Consider the following 20,484-nt stretch of genomic DNA (forward strand, 5'->3'; position numbering starts at 1 on the left):
ATTTTTATTTCTATTTACAATTTCTTCTGTCATAACTTCCTTAATCATTTCTTGGGGATAACCTCTACTTAACATCCTTTCACTGAAGTTGTCAGCTTCTAAATGAAAAATTTTATCATCATCATCAGTTAAATTACTTATTCTCTTTATTTGTCCTTTGACAATATTCTGTTTAGTTTTTTTTGGATGTAAACTTGAATAATGTAAATACATATTATTTTGAAATTCTTTTTTATATATTTTTGACACTAATTTTCCATCTTTTTTATATATAGTGAGATCTAAAAAATTAATATTTACAGTATTAATATTATATGAAAACTTAATATAAGAATAGACATTGTCAATATATTTCAAAAACAAATTGAATTCTTCGACCGTCCCACTCCAAATAATCAGAATATTGTCAATAAATCTTAACATTTTGATGATATTTTTCACAAACCTACTTTCTAATATATTTGCTGTTTCCTAGCCTTGCATGAGTAAATTAGCATAGCTAGGTGCTAAGGCCGCACCCATAGCTACCCCATTGACTTGGACAAACAATTCATCATAGAATTCTAAATAATTATAACTTAATACTAAATCTATCATTTCCATTAACAGGCTAATAGTATTTATAGAAAATTCTCTTGATTTCAACAGTTCCATTCTAACCATCTTCATACCTTCCTTATTAGGAATCATAGTATAGAGAGAATTTATATCTAATGTTACAAGTATATCAGATTCTGAGACCTTAATGTTGTTGAGTTTTGCCATGCAGTCATAACTGTCCTTTATATAAGTGACTCCCTTCGGAACTACTTTCTGTAAATGTTTATCTACAAAAATAGACATCCCTTCTAATTTACTATTTTTGCTAGCAACTATTGGTCTTAAAGGGGGAGAATCTATGTTTTTATGGGTTTTTGGTATTCCAAAGATCCTACTGATTGACGGGTTATTATTAGTTATGTTCCTTTTCATTTTTTCATCGATTCTACCTGCACAGAACCATTCTACTGTACATGATTCTATAAGTGAAAAACCTTTCTTAATTTCAGACATATTTACTGACTTATAAAAATTAGAGTCTGATAACATTTCTTTCATCTTTCCTTCATAATCTTTCCTGTCCATTAAAACCATTGCTCCCCCTTTATCAGCTTTTAAGACAAGTATATTCTTGTCTTTAAGTAGGACATCTAAACATTTTTTTCTCTTTTTTTGTTAGATTATAGTATTTGTATTTTGTATCTTCTTCTAACATTTCTAACATCTGTAGTTCACATATATTAAGAAACATTTCCAATTCTTTACATAAAGGTGGATTATAACAACTAGGTTTGTAGAAGTCACAATTATTAGGTTTCTGACTTCCTAACAATACTTTGAGATTTAATTGTTTGTTGGCCCGTTGTGCTGGGGCAAAATTCCATCCCTTACTTAGTACACATCAATCATCATAAGAAATCTTTTTACTGCATAAATTGATAATTTTAAAGTTAACACTTTTTAAGTTTTCCATTGCTTCCGCTGGTAATTTCAATTCCTCTTTGGATATTTGTTGCCCCTCCAGTTTTTTTGTGGCTGTTGTTTACTATGATAGTTTTTATCACTATAACCATCTGCTGTGACTTGGGCCCAAGTTCTTTTTTGATTGTCAATTCTCTGATATACTTCGATAATCTGTTTGTTGTCTTCCTTGGTCGATCCTTTAGACACTGTTTCTTGGTTACTCATTTTAGTTCTACTCATGTCTTTAATTTTAGGCCTTACTGCTGGTTCACTTGAATTTTGTTTACTTTCCCCCAGGGGAATATGGTGGATTTCAGCCACAGTTACTACATTATTTTTATTGCCAAGCCTTTCAGACCTTCTTACTGTACTTATTTCTTCATCTACATTAACCAAATTTATCTCTTGCTGTTTTGAGACGTTATTGTTGACACTTGTTTCCAATCGAAGTCCATAAGCTGTGGCTATTCCATTCACATATTAATTTTTGTCCCTTTGAAATTTTTTTGTTTTTCTTTGACATAGTTCATCATTTAACTTGAGTAATTTCTCTTGTATGAGCACCATTTTGCTATTGAAATTGTCGCTGGACGTGTTATTTTTAAGAATATCATAATTAGTCTTTACATTCCCGGTTAGTTCTTCCAGTTTAGTTAAATTTACTTTGTGTAGCAGTTCCATATATTGTAGGCCAGCCCTTTGGTTTATACTCAACCATTTGTCAGTAAATGCTTTGGGTAAATCTTTACCTGCCAGTAAATATTTAACTCGTAGTCCTCTTGGGACTTGCTGAGCTTTCAAGCTGTTTTCAAAAAATAAGTTGTCCCATTGGAGACGTTTGACTAATAACAAATCCTTTTCTAGTATATTAAACTTTTCTGAAATGTTAAAGCCAAAATTTGTGTTAGTTTCCGTTACGTCATTGATATCAAAAGCGAACAGATTCTTGGGTGGAGCTAAACACCCTCTTAAAATTTCTTCTTCACTGTTAACCAACACATTTAATCTTTGGCTTTTATGAATAAGATTTACAGTACCTTCTTCACTAACGATAAAAGAGCCATCAGGAGTATCATTCAACACACAACCGGCAGAAACTGCTGTAAAGCTGATCCCAGGAGCCGCTCCTCTTTCCATGCTTGCCAAACTGCAACAGAAACTGAACACAGTGATGAGCAAAGCAGCACGCTTCAAAACAAAGCACAAATCCAAAAAGAAACGATGGCAGAATAGCACAAAAACGAAGTTTAATTCACAAAGTAAAATCCACAAGATAAAATCCAATAAAACACACAAAAACACGCTGTAATTACGCTGTTATAGAACCACAAGTGAGCGCTTTCATCTCCAAAGGGAGATTTCTTCAGACTGATGGTTACAACACACTGCTTCATTTAAATACTCTTAGCAATTAGTAAGCTGCTTCAATTAAGCAATCCAATTAAAAGTTATCCGTTTAAAATGTGTTTGAACTACAATATTCTTAAACTATTCTGTATACCTGAAAACTAACATAATGTTTAAAACCTTTCCTTTTTAAATACATAATGAATTCCTCTCTATTATTTAACCCTGGCGGAAAACACGCATTTAATCTCACTTGCCAGCAGTATTCAAGCCACCCCAATTCTTCTTCAATATTTTCTTTGAAACATTGGGATGGATATTTAGAAAGTAAATGTAAGACTAATTTTAAATGTTTAGTTATAGATTTATCCATCCCAATGTTACAAAGATAAATATTGAAGAAGAATTGAGGTGGCTTGAATACTGCTGGCAAGTGAGATTAAATGCATGTTTTCCGCCAGGGTTAAATAATAGAGAGGAATTCATTATGTATTTAAAAAGGAAAGGTTTTAAACATTAGGTTAGTTTTCAGGTATACAGAATAGTTTATGGATATTGTAGTTCAAACACATTTTAAACTGATAACTTTTAATTGGATTGCTTAATTGAAGCAGCTTAATAATTGCTAAGAGTATTTAAATGAAGCAGTGTGTTGTAACCATGAGTCTGAAGAAAGCTCCCTTTGGAGATGAAAGCACTCACTTGTGGTTCTATAACAGCATAATTACAGCGTGTTTTCGTGTGTTTTATTGGATTTTATCTTGTGGATTTTACTTTGTGAATTAAACTTCATTTTTGTGCTATTCTGCTATGGTTTCTTTTTGGATTTGTGCTTTGTTTTGATGCGCGCTGCTTTGCTCATCACTGTGTTCAGTTTCTGTTGCAGTTTGGCAAGCATGGAAAGAGGAGCGGCTCCTGGGACCAGCTTTACAGCAGTTTCTGCCGGGTGTGTATTGAATGATACTCCTGATGGCTCTTTTATCATTAGTGAAGAAGTTACTATAAATCTTATTCTTAAAAGCCAAAGATTAAATGTGTTGGTTAACAGTGAAGAAGAAATTTTAAGAGGGTGTTTAGCTCCACCCAAGAATCCGTTCAGTTTTGATATCAATGAGGTAACGGAAACTAACACGTATTTTGGCTTTAACATTTCAGAAAAGTTTAATATACTAGAAAAGGATTTGTTATTAGTCAAACGTCTCCAATGGGACAACTTATTTTTTAAAAACAGCTTGAATGCTCAGCAAGTCCCAAGAGGACTAAGAGTTAAAAATTTACCGGCGGGTAAAGATTTACCCAAAGCATTTACTGACAAATGGTTGAGTATAAACCAGAGGGCTGGCCTACAATATATGGAACTGCTACACAAAGTAAATTTAACTAAACTGGAAGAACTAACCGGGAATGTAAAGACTAATTGTGATATTCTTAAAAATAACACGTCCATCGACAATTTCAATAGCAAAATGGTGCTCATACAAGAGAAATTACTCAAGTTAAATGATGAACTATGTCAAAGAAAAACAAAAAAATTTCAAAGGGACAAAAATGAATATGTGAATGGAATAGCCACAGCTTATGGACTTCGATTGGAAACAAGTGTTAACAATAATGTCTCAAAACAGCAAGAGATAAATATGGTTAATGTAGATGAAGAAATAAGTACAGTAAGAAGGTCTGAAAGGCTTGGCAATAAAAATAATGTAGTAACTGTGGCTGAAATCCACCATATTCCCCTGGGGGAAAGTAAACAAAATTCAAGTGAACCAGCAGTAAGGCCTAAAATTAAAGACATGAGTAGAACTAAAATGAGTAACCAAGAAACAGTGTCTAAAGGATCGACCAAGGAAGACAACAAACAGATTATCGAAGTATATCAGAGAATTGACAATCAAAATAGAACTTGGGCCCAAGTCACAGCAGACGGTTATAGTGATAAAAACTATCATAGTAAACAACAGCCACAAAAAAACTGGCGGGGGGGCAACAAATATCAAAAGAAGAATTGGAATTACCAGCGGAAGCAATGGAAGACTTAAAAAGTGTTAACTTTAAAATTATCAGTTATGCAGTAAAAAGATTTCTTATGATGAATGCTGTGTACTAAGTAAGGGATGGAATTTTGCCCCAGCACAAAGGGCCAACAAACTCATCATGATTATTGAATTAAGAGACTATGTGAGAAAATTAAATCTCAAAGTATTGTTAGGAAGTCAGAAACCTAATAATTGGGACTTCTACAAACCTAGTTGTTATAATCCACCTTTATGTAAAGAATTGGAGATATTTCTTAATATATGTGAACTACAGATGTTAGAAATGTTAGAAGAAGATACAAAATACAAATACTATAATCTAACCAAAAAAGAGAAAAAATGTTTAGATGTCCTACTTAAAGACGAGAATATACTTGTCTTAAAAGCTGATAAAGGGGGAGCAATGGTTTTAATGGACAGGAAAGATTATGAAGGAAAGATGAAAGAAATGTTATCAGACTCTAATTTTTATAAGTCAGTAAATATGTCTGAAATTAAGAAAGGTTTTTCACTTATAGAATCATGTATAGTAGAATGGTTCTATGCAGGTAGAATCGATGAAAAAATGAAAAGGAACATTAATAATAACTCATCGATCAGTAGGATCTTTGGAATACCAAAAACCCATAAAAACATAGATTCTCCCCCTTTAAGACCAATAGTTGCTAGCAAAAATAGTAAATTAGAAGGGATGTCTATTTTTGTAGATAAACATTTACAGAAAGTAGTTCCGAAGGGAGTCACTTATATAAAGGACAGTTATGACTGCATGGCAAAACTCAACAACATTAAGGTCTCAGAATCTGATATACTTGTAACATTAGATATAAATTCTCTCTATACTATGATTCCTAATAAGGAAGGTATGGAGATGGTTAGAATGGAACTGTTGAAATCAAGAGAATGTTCTAAAATACTATTAGTCTGTTAATGGAAATGATAGATTTAGTATTAAGTTATAATTATTAAGAATTCTATGATGAATTGTTTGTCCAAGTCAATGGGGTAGCTATGGGTGCGGCCTTAACACCTAGCTATGCTAATTTATTCATGCAAGGCTGGGAAACAGCAAATATATTAGAAAGTAGGTTTGTGAAAAATATCATCAAAATGTTAAGATTTATTGACGATATTCTGATTATTTGGAGTGGGACGGTTGAAGAATTAAATTTGTTTTTGAAATATATTGACAATGTCTGTTCTTATATTAAGTTTTCGTATAATATCAATACTGAAAATATTAATTTTTTAGATCTCACTATATATAAAAAAGATGGAAAATTAGTGTCAAAAATATATAAAAAAGAATTTCAAAATAATATGTATTTACATTATTCAAGTTTACATCCAAAAAAAAACTAAACAGAATATTGTCAAAGGACAAATAAAGAGAATAAGTAATTTAACAGATGATGATGAAATTTTTCATTTAGAAGCTGACAACTTCTGTGAAAGGATGCTAAGTAGAGGTTATCCCCAAGAAAGGATTAAGGAAGTTATGACAGAAGAAATTGTAAATAGAAATAAAAATGAGAAAAAGAAGTTGAATAGAACATCCTTAGCAGATTTTACCACAGCTTTGGCAGTACAAAATACTACTGATTCTTATGTCATCAAAAATATAGTAAGAAAAAATTGGGGAATTTTTAAAACCAATATTAATTTATTACAGAAGTTAGGTGACAAACCTAAGTTTGTGCAAAAAAGAGCAAAAAATGTTAAAGATTTTTTTCAAGGAAAATTAAATAAAATTAGAGTAGTAGAAGAAAGAAAAGGAATGTATAAATGTTTTTATTGTAACTATTGTAGTTATTTATATACAGATAGGCATGAGATTTTTGTGGGTAAAACTAAGATATATGTTCCAGGCAGATTTACTTGCAAGTCTAAAAATGTTGTCTATTTAATAATATGTGTAGATTGCAACTCATTTTATGTTGGTAGAACAGGAAGGGAATTGTATAGAAGAATTTATGAACATCAATATGCCATAGGCAAAGGAGATGTCAAAAATGCTTTGGCAAAACATTGTTTAGAAAGTAAATGTAAGACTAATTTTAAATGTTTAGTTATAGATTTTATCCATCCCAATGTTACAAAGATAAATATTGAAGAAGAATTGGGGTGGCTTGAATACTGCTGGCAAGTGAGATTAAATGCATGTTTTCTGCCAGGGTTAAATAATAGAGAGGAATTCATTATGCATTTAAAAAGGAAAGGTTTTAAACATTAGGTTAGTTTTCATGTATACAGAATAGTTTAAGAATATTGTAGTTTAAACACATTTTAAACTGATAACTTTTAATTGGATTCCTTAATTGAAGCAGCTTACTAATTTCTAAGAGTATTTAAATGAAGCAGTGTGTTGTAACCATTAGTCTGAAGAAATCTCCCTTTGGAGATGAAAGCGCTCACTTGTGGTTCTATAACAGCATAATTACATTGTGGATTTTACTTTGTGAATTAAACTTCGTTTTTGTGCTATTCTGCCATTGTTTCTTTTTGGATTTGTGATTATGAATTTAGGCAGGCTGATAAGGGAGGCAACTGGGTGATTTTATGTAAAGTGAACTACATTGAGATGGTAAATAGTTTACTGTTAAAAGAGGAAGACAATGCAAAGTTGGAATTTAACCCAATTGTTTCCTTTAATGCACAATTATTGGAACTGTTGGAGAGGGGAGAAAGAGATTGGGTTTTTTGACCCCACAGAATGTTAAATTGTTTACTTCTAAACCCAGGGATCCTAAACTGTATGTTGTTCCAAAGATTTGTAAAAATCTTACTAACCCTCTGGGTAGGCCAATAGTGTCAGGAGTTAATTCTTTTTTTATACAATGTGGGCATTTTTTTTGATTTTCATTTAAAGCAATATCTGGCTAAAACTCCTGCCCATATTAAGAACAGTAAAGTGTTATTTGAAAATGTGAGTATGGTTACTTGGGGAAATTACTTCTATTGGGCCACCATAGATGTTTCTTCATTATACACCAATATACAGCATCAGAGGGGTTTAGAGGCTGTGTTCAGGATCATGGGTGAAGGACCACGTACTTCTTTTTTGATACAGCTTCTTGAATTTTGCCTCACTCATAATTATTTTTGTTTTGAAAAGGATTTTCTTCTACAGAAACGTGGCACTGCTATAGGGGCAGCATTTGTAAATGATTTGTTTTTGATGTGCAAGAGACACCCTAGTCAGTTTGTTGAATTCATGCATACATTGAATGATAATGATAATTATCATGGACTTAAGTTTAGTTTTGAATACAATTCTAAAATAATGCAGCTTTTGGATGTGGAATTTTATCTTGATCATGAGGGGAAAATCCAATTTAGACCTTTTTGGATGCTGACGGCTGTTAATAATTTTTTTCAGGTTTCCAGCATGCACCCTCCCCCACATTATACAGTTGTTGCCATATGGGGAATTCAAAAGGATTGTTTCTAATGTCTCTGAGGAAAAGTTTGTGGATGTGTATTTGAATGAGGTTTTTGACAGATTTTATGCTTGAGGTTATTCTGTTGAAACTCTAATATATGCTAAATTTAAGTTACAAGGGAATTTTTTGCCTAAAAAAATAGTGATTACCAGGACCGTATTCAAAGAGTGGATAGCTGTGAACATAATGGGTCAGAGAATGTTAATGTATTCTTTTTTTGTCACCATATTTACACCCTTCTCAGAGATTATTAAGAGCATTATTATGGACCTGTGGTATTTGGTTCATACAGATGAGAATGTAGGCAATTTATTTCCTAATCATGTCACTTTTTCCTATAGGAGACATTTTAATCTGTATTGAATTTCCCTAGTAGAGATAGGAATAGTAGTGTGGGTCACATGGGTACTTTCTTGTGTGGCATTGCAAAGTGTGTGTTAAAGTAAAAAATCTATTTAAAAGTAAGATTAATAGTAGATTGTTTATTTTTAATAAGTTTACATGTGGCTCTCATGGGGTGATTTACATTATAGGCTGTGGCTGTGAAAGGATTAAATGGTATGTGGGGCAAACCAGATGGCAGGTAAAGGTGCTCATTATGGAACATTTGGGTAATATCAGGAACCCCAATTTTAGTAGTCCAGTATTGGAGCATTTCCATGTAGTCCACTTTGACTGTGAGTCTACCTTTTTCTTTTCTGTCTTAGCTAAACCTACATTTTTTTGTGTCAGTGATTTTGCAAGTAAATTACATTTACTTGAAAGTACATTTATTTTAAATTATAAGACTTTATACCCTAAGGGGTTGAACATGGAAGTCATTTTATAGACTGTTTTTGTAGTTTTTAAATTTAATGTTTTTCATGTCTAAATAAAATTTGAATTGGTTAATTGCTTAATATGACAGGGGTCCACCTGGGTATAAATGATGTATGGTGCATTAAGATGTTATCCTTAGGCGAAAAGCTGAGGTACCAGATTTCAGTTGACTTGGTTGCATGAAATAAACAGTTTTGCTACCCTTTCAGCTTTTGTTTTCTTTGTTATTCTGTTTTTTTTTTTTTTTGGTTTTATTGGTTATTTATGTATTTTGCCATATTTCTGCATTGCATTAAAGGCTTGGAAGCTACAAATGTACAAACCATAAACAATGTATTAGGCATGAATTTATTTCTTTAAGTATATTACTTTCTGGTAACAGTTGTATTGCCAAGGCTATATATAGCATCTTGGGCAGTAAAACCATTTTATTAACTGTAGTCTATCTTCAAATGTTAATATCATTTTGTTCCATTTTTCCACAGAGATTTTAATTGTACTGATGATATTATTGTATTTTTTAAACTAATTCATTATTATCCTTGCATAACTCAATTCCTAGGTATTTTAAGGTAGATTCTTGTTTCTCTATGATGTGATCCCCCTTAGTCTGCAGTTTTTTTTATTTAAAAACACAAATTTTGATTTTGATTTATTGAAATGGATTCCAGAAGTCATGTGAAATTTGTCAGTTAATATAACTAATTCTTCTAATGTCTCTTTTGTATTAGATAATGTTAGTAATATGTCATCAGCAAATAGCATTACTTTAGAACTGTATTGTTCATAAACATCTATTCCTTTGATTTTTATATTGTTACGAATTGAATCTGCCAACATTTCAATAGCCAGAGCAAACAGAATGGGTGAAATGGGACATCCTTGTTTAGTGCCTTTTGTTATATTTATAGATTCAGAAGTAAAAGGACCATACACTAAATTATTTGTGTGTGTGTATATATATATATATATATATATATATATATATATATATTCGTTAGGAGATGAACAAAGGATGCAGGAAATTCAAATAGCATTAGGATTTTGAATAAATAGTCCCAATTTAGGGAATCAAAGGCTTTCTCTATATCTAAGCCAATTATGAGTGTTTCTTTTCTTTATTAACATAATTTATAAGATAAAGTATGCTTTTAATATTATCATGTGTTATATCTTATCTTCAAATAGTTAGGAACAAATTATTATACCATTTAAGAGCTATGTCTAATTTCTCTACTTTCAAAAGTACAGTGAGGTCATACTTCTACCAGTTTTTGTACATCATGCAAACACCATGCAAGTAATATCACTTACTTGTTACAATTATGTTTTCCCTTCAGTTCTTGGAATCATAGATGTTTACTTTATAATTAATGCCATATGCTATGCCCCCCCCCACACACACTTTCTGTTATCTCTGCACTACCCAGAACCTCAATGTTTATTTCTGGAAAACAGGTTTGAGAGTTAGCACAGTTATACACAATTACATATACACAGTTATGTATGTTAAACTTTTTCAGGTTTAGCTCATGGCTGCTTAAAACTATCTATACATATGCTGAATGTTTTTTCTGGTGATAAATAACTAAAATATTTATTTGTAGTTGTATGACAGACTGATTTATTTGGTACGTTTTCCTGCTTATCAAACTTTACATACACATGTATGTATGAATTCTATATGTTTGTGTTCCTTTTTGCCATATTTTGTCCGAACTGCCTACCAGTCATCTGCCTGTTCTTCATCGAATGGCTCATTCTCCATTGCCAAGCAAGAGTTGTCTGGGCAGGAACATCGAGGCAGACAGCAGTGTTTTTTTAACCTGAGTCCTATGCCTTACACATGTTCAACTTTACAGAAGAAGGGGGAATGTAGTGGGTGGGTGGTACCAGTTGATCCCTACTTTATTCAGGGTCTTTGCCAGAAGACAGCCCTGCTCTTCATTGGTCTGTACCACAGAGCCAAGCAAAATATGAATATGTTCCTTTTTTAGTCATACCTCAGCCTTTCTTTTATACAGATACACATACTATGTCTGATTTACTGTCAAGATATGCTACCTCTAAATGTCTAATTGCTTCTGACCTACTGAGTATGTTTATCGCTGTAAAATATTAATTATTTGCATTGCCTAATTTCCCTAGTAAGTTACTGAATTGTATTTTTCTCATTTTCTGCGTATTTTGGGTACTTTCAGTTGTTTTTAAGTTTCATAAGTAGTTTCTGTAGTAAAACTGACACAGCCTTAAATAGTTTAATCATTCTTGGTCATTTTATGCTTTAATTCTATATTGCTTATTTATGTATTTTGACATATTTCTATATTTTTTCCTTTTGGTGAAATGTGCTTTGTGGTAAAACACCTAAATGAAGTATGAAGTTGAGGATGAAGTGTCCCCTTGGCTTCCCTTTGTAAATGGACCTGCAAAGGTTAACAAAACAGTCAAATCTATAAGTAAATAAACAGACATTTTACAAAATAGTTGTAATGTTCTAGCAAATGTCATATTGCATAAAGTTTAGAAATCTGCAGAACATTAATAAGTTACATCTCAGAAACAGGTTAGTCTGTTTGATTTCCTTCCCATCAATGAACTGGGAATGATACTTTATGTATTTGTTTCTAATCTTGATTACATGACTGTACAATTACTAAAACAGTAGATATATTTTTAGTGGGCAATATGAATGGCATAATGTTTATCTCAGTCTGGTGTGCATTACACCTGTGTTGATTGGTTGTCACCATATTTATTGTAAAACTGGACTCTTCGTTTGTGCTCGTCCATGCATTCCTACCAGAATGCAACATTCTGTTGTGTTAGTTGTATAAATATTTGAAAAGAGTAATGACTTTCTTATGTTTATTCTTCCAGGGGGACTTGAATGAATTTGGAAAGGTTTTAATGCAAGGTTCCTTCAGTGTATGGATATCACACAAAAAAGGTCACACTAAAATGAAGGATCTTGCTCGATTTAAGTCGATGCAGAGACATCTGTTCTTACATGAAAAAGCACTTGTGTTCTGTAAGAAACGGGAAGACCATGGAGATAGTTATGACAAAACTGCTTCTTACAGCTTTAAACATTATTTAAAAGTAAGAATGCTTTTGTATCTTTGTTGGTGATGTGTTAATGAGGTAAATGCTTTTGTATCTTTGTTTTTAATTTATTTTCATTTGATAGAGTGAAAGAGAGAGAGTAATGTTATATTTTTAAATACCTTTCTGTTTCTCATCAGTTGTTTGTAACAATTATTGCGCTGTGTTACTTGAGATTGTATTATCCACAAGAAGGATTGTAGAGTCATCAGCATATTGTACTCATTTACTTTTTCACAGTGCAGGGGCAAAGCCATAGCTGGCTTAGTGTCCAATGACATTCCCTGATTTGGCATTATAGAGCGAAGAAAGTCCATTCTGATCTGGTTGCTTGGCTGTTATAACCTCAGGAGCCAGCCAGGTCTCATTTCTGGTGCATGTGTGAAGACTGCTTCTGCTTTATAACTTATACCACCACCCACAAAACAGCAGTCCTGTCCAGAAAAGCACTTTCAAAATTAATTTCTGTACAGGCATTTACAAATATAATTACAGAAGTGAATACCTGTAGTGGACGATAACCAAATTGGCATCTCCCAATCATGCTCCCGAACACCTTGCAATTAAAGCAGCTGCCCCTTTCACCCCAGCCTAACTACACTGTGCTACTAGTATTGGGCCATGTCATTCACAAACACAGTAAAAAGGAGCTGCCATTGTGCAGTGCCTGTGATGGATTTACAGCAGTATCCTGCAGTAGTTTTAGGATAGCAGTAGCCCAGTTGACTAGTTGGTATCTTTCTTCCAGATTCCAGGTTTTGAATCATTTAGTAGCACTGAGAAGAAGGTCACAGAAATCTAGAGTCGTGGGCTGCAATGTACAATCAGCAGCACTGAAATACTTTGGCGAGGTCTAAAATGATTGATCCATCAATTTGAGCATGACCCTGCTGGGGCATGGCTTCATCCTGCAATCCTCAGTAGGACAGTATCAGTACCATGATTAGATCTGAAACTATATTTTATATTTGTATTAAAGTTGTATTTGACTAGAAAAAGAGAAGTATAAGACAATATTTTTTGGTTTATATAATTTTATTTGAATATTTATAAGGATAATAACAATGCGACCAACAATATCAGAGTGCATAAAACAATGATCATTTACATTAAGAAACAGTGGAATACACAGTGGAAAGATCTTCCCGCAGTGTGATGTGAATTGTGATGCAGGTTGTAGGATCAAATTGCAATTGTTGACTTAAAAACATTTGTATTTAAAGCTGTTTATTTGCAGTTATTATGAATTATTGTAATGTTTCAGGCACATACCTTTCAACTTTCCAGAATTTTGCAAAATGCCCAGATTTTTGCCTCATAACCCATGTACAAATTGCAGTTTTTTTGGCAAATCTTTGAAGATTGCAGTCCCTAAATAATGACAGATGCATGAGTTTCAGAATTTATACCCTTAAGAAAATGCAAGGTAATGCAAAACCTGTTGTTCATGCCACTTTAAAATCTGTCCATAGTTTTGAGCTTTTGTGCACTCTTTATTATATTATAAAATTTTAAATACTAAATCGAAAGGATTAATCTAATGGCTTTAATGCAATCTCCAAGCTATGTACAGAATTTTTAAAAGCTGAAAATGCAATATAAGCATGCCATTCAACTGTCCCTGAGTTTTGTCTCATGTTTTTTGCCACATCCCTAATAAAATGTTTGACTGTGCATTAAATCACTGCAGATTATAGTCAATAAGAATTTAGAGTTTCACTTCTTTCATTACTCATAAAATGCATAATGATGAAGAACATGTTACTTTATTAAGTTTTTAAGTGAATTAGAGTAATGTGTAAAATTTGTCCATGATTTTGTGCCTCTGTCCTTCCATTATTTTTAGCTTTGTCCAGAATTGTTGTACAAAGACGTTGAGAGGTATGAATGTGACAATGGGACATGGATAAGTAATTAACATGTGTAGTTCTTTAATTGAGACTGTAGTGATCAAACCTGTGCCAAAAAACACCTCACACATTATACCATTTCTCCTGGCAGCACAGAGGATTAATGCCATGCTATTGAGACTGGGATGCCATGCAAGTCAGCACTGTTTATTCCTCACTTATATCTGCTGCAAATTACTTCAGTGTGTCTTAAGCTATCTAATCATCCAATAGACATTTCAATGCGAATACAATATCAACAGTAATAAGGTATTTACATGGATGAAGGCTCATCTCCTATACCCTTTTTTAGCCTTGATCCTGTAGATTTTTACAAACTGTTCACATTAAGTAAAGTGATAATATATTTTCCCAGCCCTTCAATGTTTTTTGCTATGATTCCAGCTTATGAAATCTTTCCACTCATCTGATCAATTTCAGAAAGTCATTGCAGTTCTAAGCTAATTTTTTTTGGTGAATGATTTCTGTTCTTTTGCTAGAATTGCTTTTGGTCCATAAGATAATACCATCCTGAATTTCCTTTCTCTCCTCTGTCATCCTCTGCCTACACACTCCACTCTCAAACCTAAGAATCCTCAAGACCTGTCTGAAGGTTTGTTAACTATTTTACACTGCCTGCATCTACCTTAAAATGTTCGATAGTTCTAGGTCATACACGGAACCTTGCTTCACTTGTCTGCATCTTCAACTATTAGCTTGTTTATTCCTCTTCCTTTTATTAAGGTTCACACTTGCTGACCCCATATGTATGACCACTTCTGAAGTCCTAAGCACTCTTCCCATACTTTCTCCAGTTGATCTTGATTTAGTATCACCCCTTTATTATTTTAATGTCTTCTTTCCGGATTGTTCTTCAGTGCCCCTGCTCCTACTTTCCCTTTGATCTTTGTATATCAGACCTAATGACCCTTTCTTGATATAGCTCCAGTTCCTCTATGGGATTATTCTGCCCTTACAGGCATATATTCTTCCTGCTTTATTTCCATAAATAATAAATACTTTGTCTAATCATACCACTGTTTACACAAAGTTGCATATTTTCCTGGGTCTCCTAGAATTTACAACATATTTGTGAGGCCCCACCACCTTCTTTTTAGTCTTTCGTCATTCAGGGTATAAGCTATCAGTTGAAGATGACCCATGTTTCACTTTCCAGAGAAACTGATACACTAGACTTGATTGCTTGAAATGTGAAAGTGGAAGCTCATATTGTGGAAGACTGTTAGTTATTCGTTTGACTGTCAATCAGGGTCTTTCATATTGCAAAATCAATAAATTCTTCAAACTGAATCATCATCTTAGTGTCACAAAGGTATAGAAAATGTGATGGAATGGAGTCTCTGCAGCTTAAGTCATAGCATTTCTATTTGTCAGAATTTTTTTAGATTGGTAAGCGTACACACATTTTTTATGACTGGACATTTTTCTTAGTGAGCATAGAAGAGTGACACCATAACTACCATTACTATCACACAGCTCTTGTATTTGAGGTTCATTTCTCATCTGAGATGCCTTCTGCACAGAGTTTGCATGTCCAACCTGTGTTTGTGAGGGTTTTGCTGGGTGCTGTCTTTTTCTCCTATATTTTAAAGACAAGTTCTAAGTGAACAGGTAAATATTCATTTTTCCCTGTGTGTGTGTGTGTGTGTGTGTGTGTGTGTGTGTGTGTGTGTGTGTGTGTGTATGCATTTTAATATAGTTTGCTGTGTTATGTCAGGAAATGTCCATTTCAGTCAACTACATATAAAACATCTTCTGGCATGTTAGAAATAAAACATAAAATCTGCCAGTATGGCTTATATACACTTCTTCTTCTTCTTTTGGCTTTTCCCAGTTAGGGGTCACCACAGCAGATCACCTGTCTGCTCATGACTGGCAGTGGAGATTTACGGTGTCGAGTTGCCAGCCCGACACCCAGCCTTCCACAGAAGGCGCGCACACACACACACACACACACACACACACACACACACACACACACACACACACACACACTCACACCTAGGGCCAATTTAGAGTGTCCAGTCCACCTACTGCATGTCTTTGGGATGTGGGAGGAAACCGGAGCACCCAGAGGAAACCCACACGACCACAGGGAGGACATGCAGACTCCACACAGAAGGCAACCCAGCTGAGAATCGAACCAAAGAACCTCTTGCTGTGAGGCGGCAATGCTAACCGCTGCACCACCGTGGCCACCCAATGGCTCATATACACTATAAAGACAAAAATGAAATAGCTGTATGGTTAGGAAAGTGCACAATCAACTTTATTTAACCAGTAAGCACTTTTGTACTCTCAAAAGGGACTTCATCAGACTGGCTAGATTCGAATACATTACACATTAAATAAGAAAACATCACATGATTAATTTCCCGGCCTGCTCAACTAAAAGTTGTAATGACATTTTCTTTAATACTGCTCTATAGTTAATATGATATTTCAAGCCATGAGAAAACTGCACAGTAAAAAAAAAAAAAAAAAAAAAAAAAAAACTTGCTGATAATATTCTATATATTCCAAAAGACTGATCAGATCCCCTTCCCTGAAATCAAAAATGTAAAATAAAATTAATTTAAAATTCCTATATTTTATAAACTGTCTTCAACCTGAGTTAAAGTTGTATGGTAATGTTTGTATGCCCTTTTTCTTCAAAAAATATTTTGCTATCTCAATATAAAAAGCATTGGAAATCATGCAACTAGCAACATAAGTAATGCATTTGAACTCGCAGTTAAAATAACCAGAAGCTTCATAAGCTCTATTAGCATTAATACAAACAAGAAAGTGAATTATCAATGAACTTTCACTAATTACATTTATTGCAAGAAAAAGTCCCTCTCATACCTCCTCTGAACCTGTTAGAGCAAGAACTCTAGACAAAGCCATAAGTGAAAACAGGACAAAGGCCCAAAAAATAGGGACAATTTTTAAATATTGTTCTTTTACACACTTAGAAAGTTGATAGAATAACCTGCTTTACATTAGCTTGATTTTTCTCAGTGGTATAAAGCCTGAAACTCAAATGTTTGTCATTATTTTTTAACTTCAAGTCTTTAATGACTTGCCATAAATTTGTCAGAAAACAACAATTTTATGAAAAACAGACCAAACATATGAGGCAAAAAGCTGGACAGTTGAGAGGTATGGTCCCTCTTATTCCATTCTTGTTTACTTTTATAACTTGTTGACCCTTTAAACTGCATTTAATGCTAGACTTATTTTTATTGATAAAAACAGGAGCATTTCCAACAGTATGTTTATCTCACCATTGAGTGTATGAAATCCCAAATTTTGGGTGACCCCTTCTCTTATAACCGGACTGTCCAGGCTATATATCAAAATAATTGTAATTCTTATTAAATTCAGTGATTAGCAGTTGTCTGTCCTCTGTATGCAAAGCTGCTGAACAGTACTTAGATTCTTTTCCCATTAGAATATTTTATACACATTTAGAAATCAAATCTGCAGAGTAGTCCCCCCCCCCCCCCCACACACACACACAATTTATTTTTGAAGAGTTCAGTCTCTTTCCTAAATACTTGCTCACTGACTGCAAGACTGATGGCACTGGGCATTTGATTCTGCTTCACATTTTTCTTAATATAAAAGGGTTGTCACATTTGTGTGCAAAGTAAGAATTACTAGCTGCATTCTTGCTAAAAACTTGCATACAAAAAACATTTCATATCTCTTCTTTAATAATCATCACATCCAAAAAATTCAGTCTAAAATGTAGTTAAACTGCAACAATTTTGTGCTAGAATTCATAAGGTCACAACAATTGGTTAACTCTTTTTCAGGCCTTCACCATACAAAAAATATTGTGACTGAATCTAAAAACACTTTTTTATAAATTTTGAAAATGGGCAGGGATGTAAGATGGTCTCCTCCCTTTGTGTCATTACAATATTAGCGTAACTGTGAGCCACCTCGGAACCCATTGCAACCCTCTTTTCCTGTTTAAAACAACTATGTATATATATATATATATATATATATATATATATATATACACACACACACACACACACACACACACACATATATATATACATTTCAAAGTAGTGTCAGGACAGCCACATAATAACTCTTCCTCTCTGTCTCCAAGAGAGAGAAAATTCGGTAAATACTCCTCAACCCATATCAGACCATGTTTATGGGGAATCACTGTATAAAGATTGCCACCCATAGCAAAATAAGGGTTATGCTGCTAAATGCTAGGAGCTTAAACCACAGACTGCACACTCTGGAAGCATTTCTATCACTGGAGGATGTAGATGTCTGTGCAGTCACAGAAACATGGTTTAAGGCCTCAGAGTATCCTGGCCTTGCAAGGCTACAATGCCTTCCACACCTTCAGACCACAAAACGAACATGTGAGAACCAAAGGAGATGGTGTTTCTATCTATATTATCTATAATTCACCTCCCAACTTGTTAGACTGGACAACTCCATGGAGTTTTCCAAGTTCAGATTACTGTAAGCAAGGCCCCCATTCAAGTCATAGCTAGTTGTAGATCCTCCTCCATGGATCTACTTGACCAAGTTGGAGTCAATCCAAATATTTCCAAAAGCTCTGGTTATGAAGGGATTTCAGTTATCCCAACATAATCTGCGAAACTCACTGTAGCTCTAACTCAGTAGCTCAGAAGTTCCTTGACTTTGTTAACTCAAATGCTCTGGAACAAATGGCTCAACCCCAACAAGAGGAACACACATACTAGATCTGGTCCTCACTAACATGACAAACAGATGCACCACCACAACTGTCGGATGCTTATTAGTTAAGTCTGACCACAAATCAGTTGTCTTCAAACTAGCAGTAACACCAGAACTCATAAAGGGCAAAATCAGACTAAAAATCTTCACCAAAGCAAAACTGTACCCTCCTGGGGAAGATATAAATGCATTCTAAGCCTCACCCCAGCCGGAAGTGGTAGCTACACCACAGCTTACACTAAAGCCCTGTACACTCACCCGTATAAGTGTATAGACATGGCTGTTACTGAGACAATCAAAGCCAGAGCCGGAAAAAAGAAGCCACCCAGGTGGACATCCGGCATCAACAAACTTTACAACAAATGCAGAAAGTTGCTGTCTAAGAAAACTAAGACGAGGCCCCAACAGTGGAAAAGCACCCTCCTCAGCCTTAACAGGCAAATAAGAGAACATGTCAAATCCTCTAAGGGTAACTTTGAGAACAACTTAGCAATCACAGGCAAGGATAATCATAAGGCCTTTTACAGCTATGTATTTAGCCTAAAAAGTAGGACCCAAGCATGTGCCGAATTAGTGACTAACGGTAACACACACCCTGATCCCGCAGAGATAGCAAACCTGTTAGTGGACAGATTTGGTGAAAATTTCACTCCCTTATCTCCTCTGAACTTATCACAAACCTTACCCCCAACTTCCCTGCCACCCTACATATCAACCTTGTCTAAGGCAAAAAATACAGCCTTTATGGGACAAGACTGCATCCCGGGAATCCATTGAGCTGACATTATTTGCTCAAGTCAACAATGAGGTATACTGTTTTCCTTAAATTCTAACAGTACATTAGTGGCTATGTCAGATCGTGTGTTGTGCTGTAATAGGAGGAGACGTTAGCTAAAGCAGGTGCATAGTGAATGTAAATTACAGCACACTGAATATCTAATGTAATGTTGATGGGTATTACTTTTAACCCTGTGTATCAAGGGAAATAAACTCTGACCTGTTGTTCTTGGGTGGGCAGAGAGAAGCTAACATTTGCAAATCCAGTGGTGGAAAGTCAATTTTGTGCACTGACTCACATCTGGGTAGTGAAGGTCTGATGTTTACAGGATAATTAGTCTGAGTTCAACACCAGTCTCTGTCAGAAAGGGTGAGGATTAGACAGTCAAATCAACTGACTATTAAGATAAATATGTGGTAGGCAACATATTCTGATTCCCTCTTGGATTAGTGAGTATGGAATATGGAATATTCAATATCCGTGAGTATGGAGTATGGAAGAGGCTGCACCCGGTGGCAGGATGGGTGTTGGGTGATGATGGGGTCACTGGCAGAAAGGGAATGTATAATATACAGGAATTAGGGCATTATTGGAATGCACTGAGAATAACTGGGGCTGTCCAGATTAGATCATACATTATTCACTGAGACACTCTGATGGCTACGCCCATGGACACTAATCATGCTGATTGCTCTTATGGTATGATAAGGTCTGTGAACTTTGATCACCATCAGTACTGAGATTAGGGGTTAAAGGTAAATGTCACTTGCCATTGCTATTCATGTGACGTTTCAGAAGTTCTGAACAACATCAGAGTGGAG

At 34.4% G+C, this 20,484-nt stretch overlaps 1 protein-coding gene across 1 annotated transcript in view; it reads left to right on the top strand.

Annotated features, from left to right (window-relative positions):
- Positions 1 to 20,484, top strand: part of MCF2 (MCF.2 cell line derived transforming sequence) — a 1,891,050-nt gene that overhangs the window by 1,639,976 nt on the left and 230,590 nt on the right. The window contains exon 22 of the mRNA XM_044057533.1: positions 12,029 to 12,250. Coding sequence (XP_043913468.1) covers positions 12,029 to 12,250 — 222 coding nt within the window. The remainder of the gene's footprint in view (positions 1 to 12,028; positions 12,251 to 20,484) is intronic.

The sequence above is a fragment of the Protopterus annectens genome, chromosome 15.part0 (genome assembly GCF_019279795.1).
Source record: "Protopterus annectens isolate FY-2018-M chromosome 15.part0, PAN1.0, whole genome shotgun sequence".
NCBI classification, from domain to species: Eukaryota; Metazoa; Chordata; order Ceratodontiformes; family Protopteridae; genus Protopterus; species Protopterus annectens.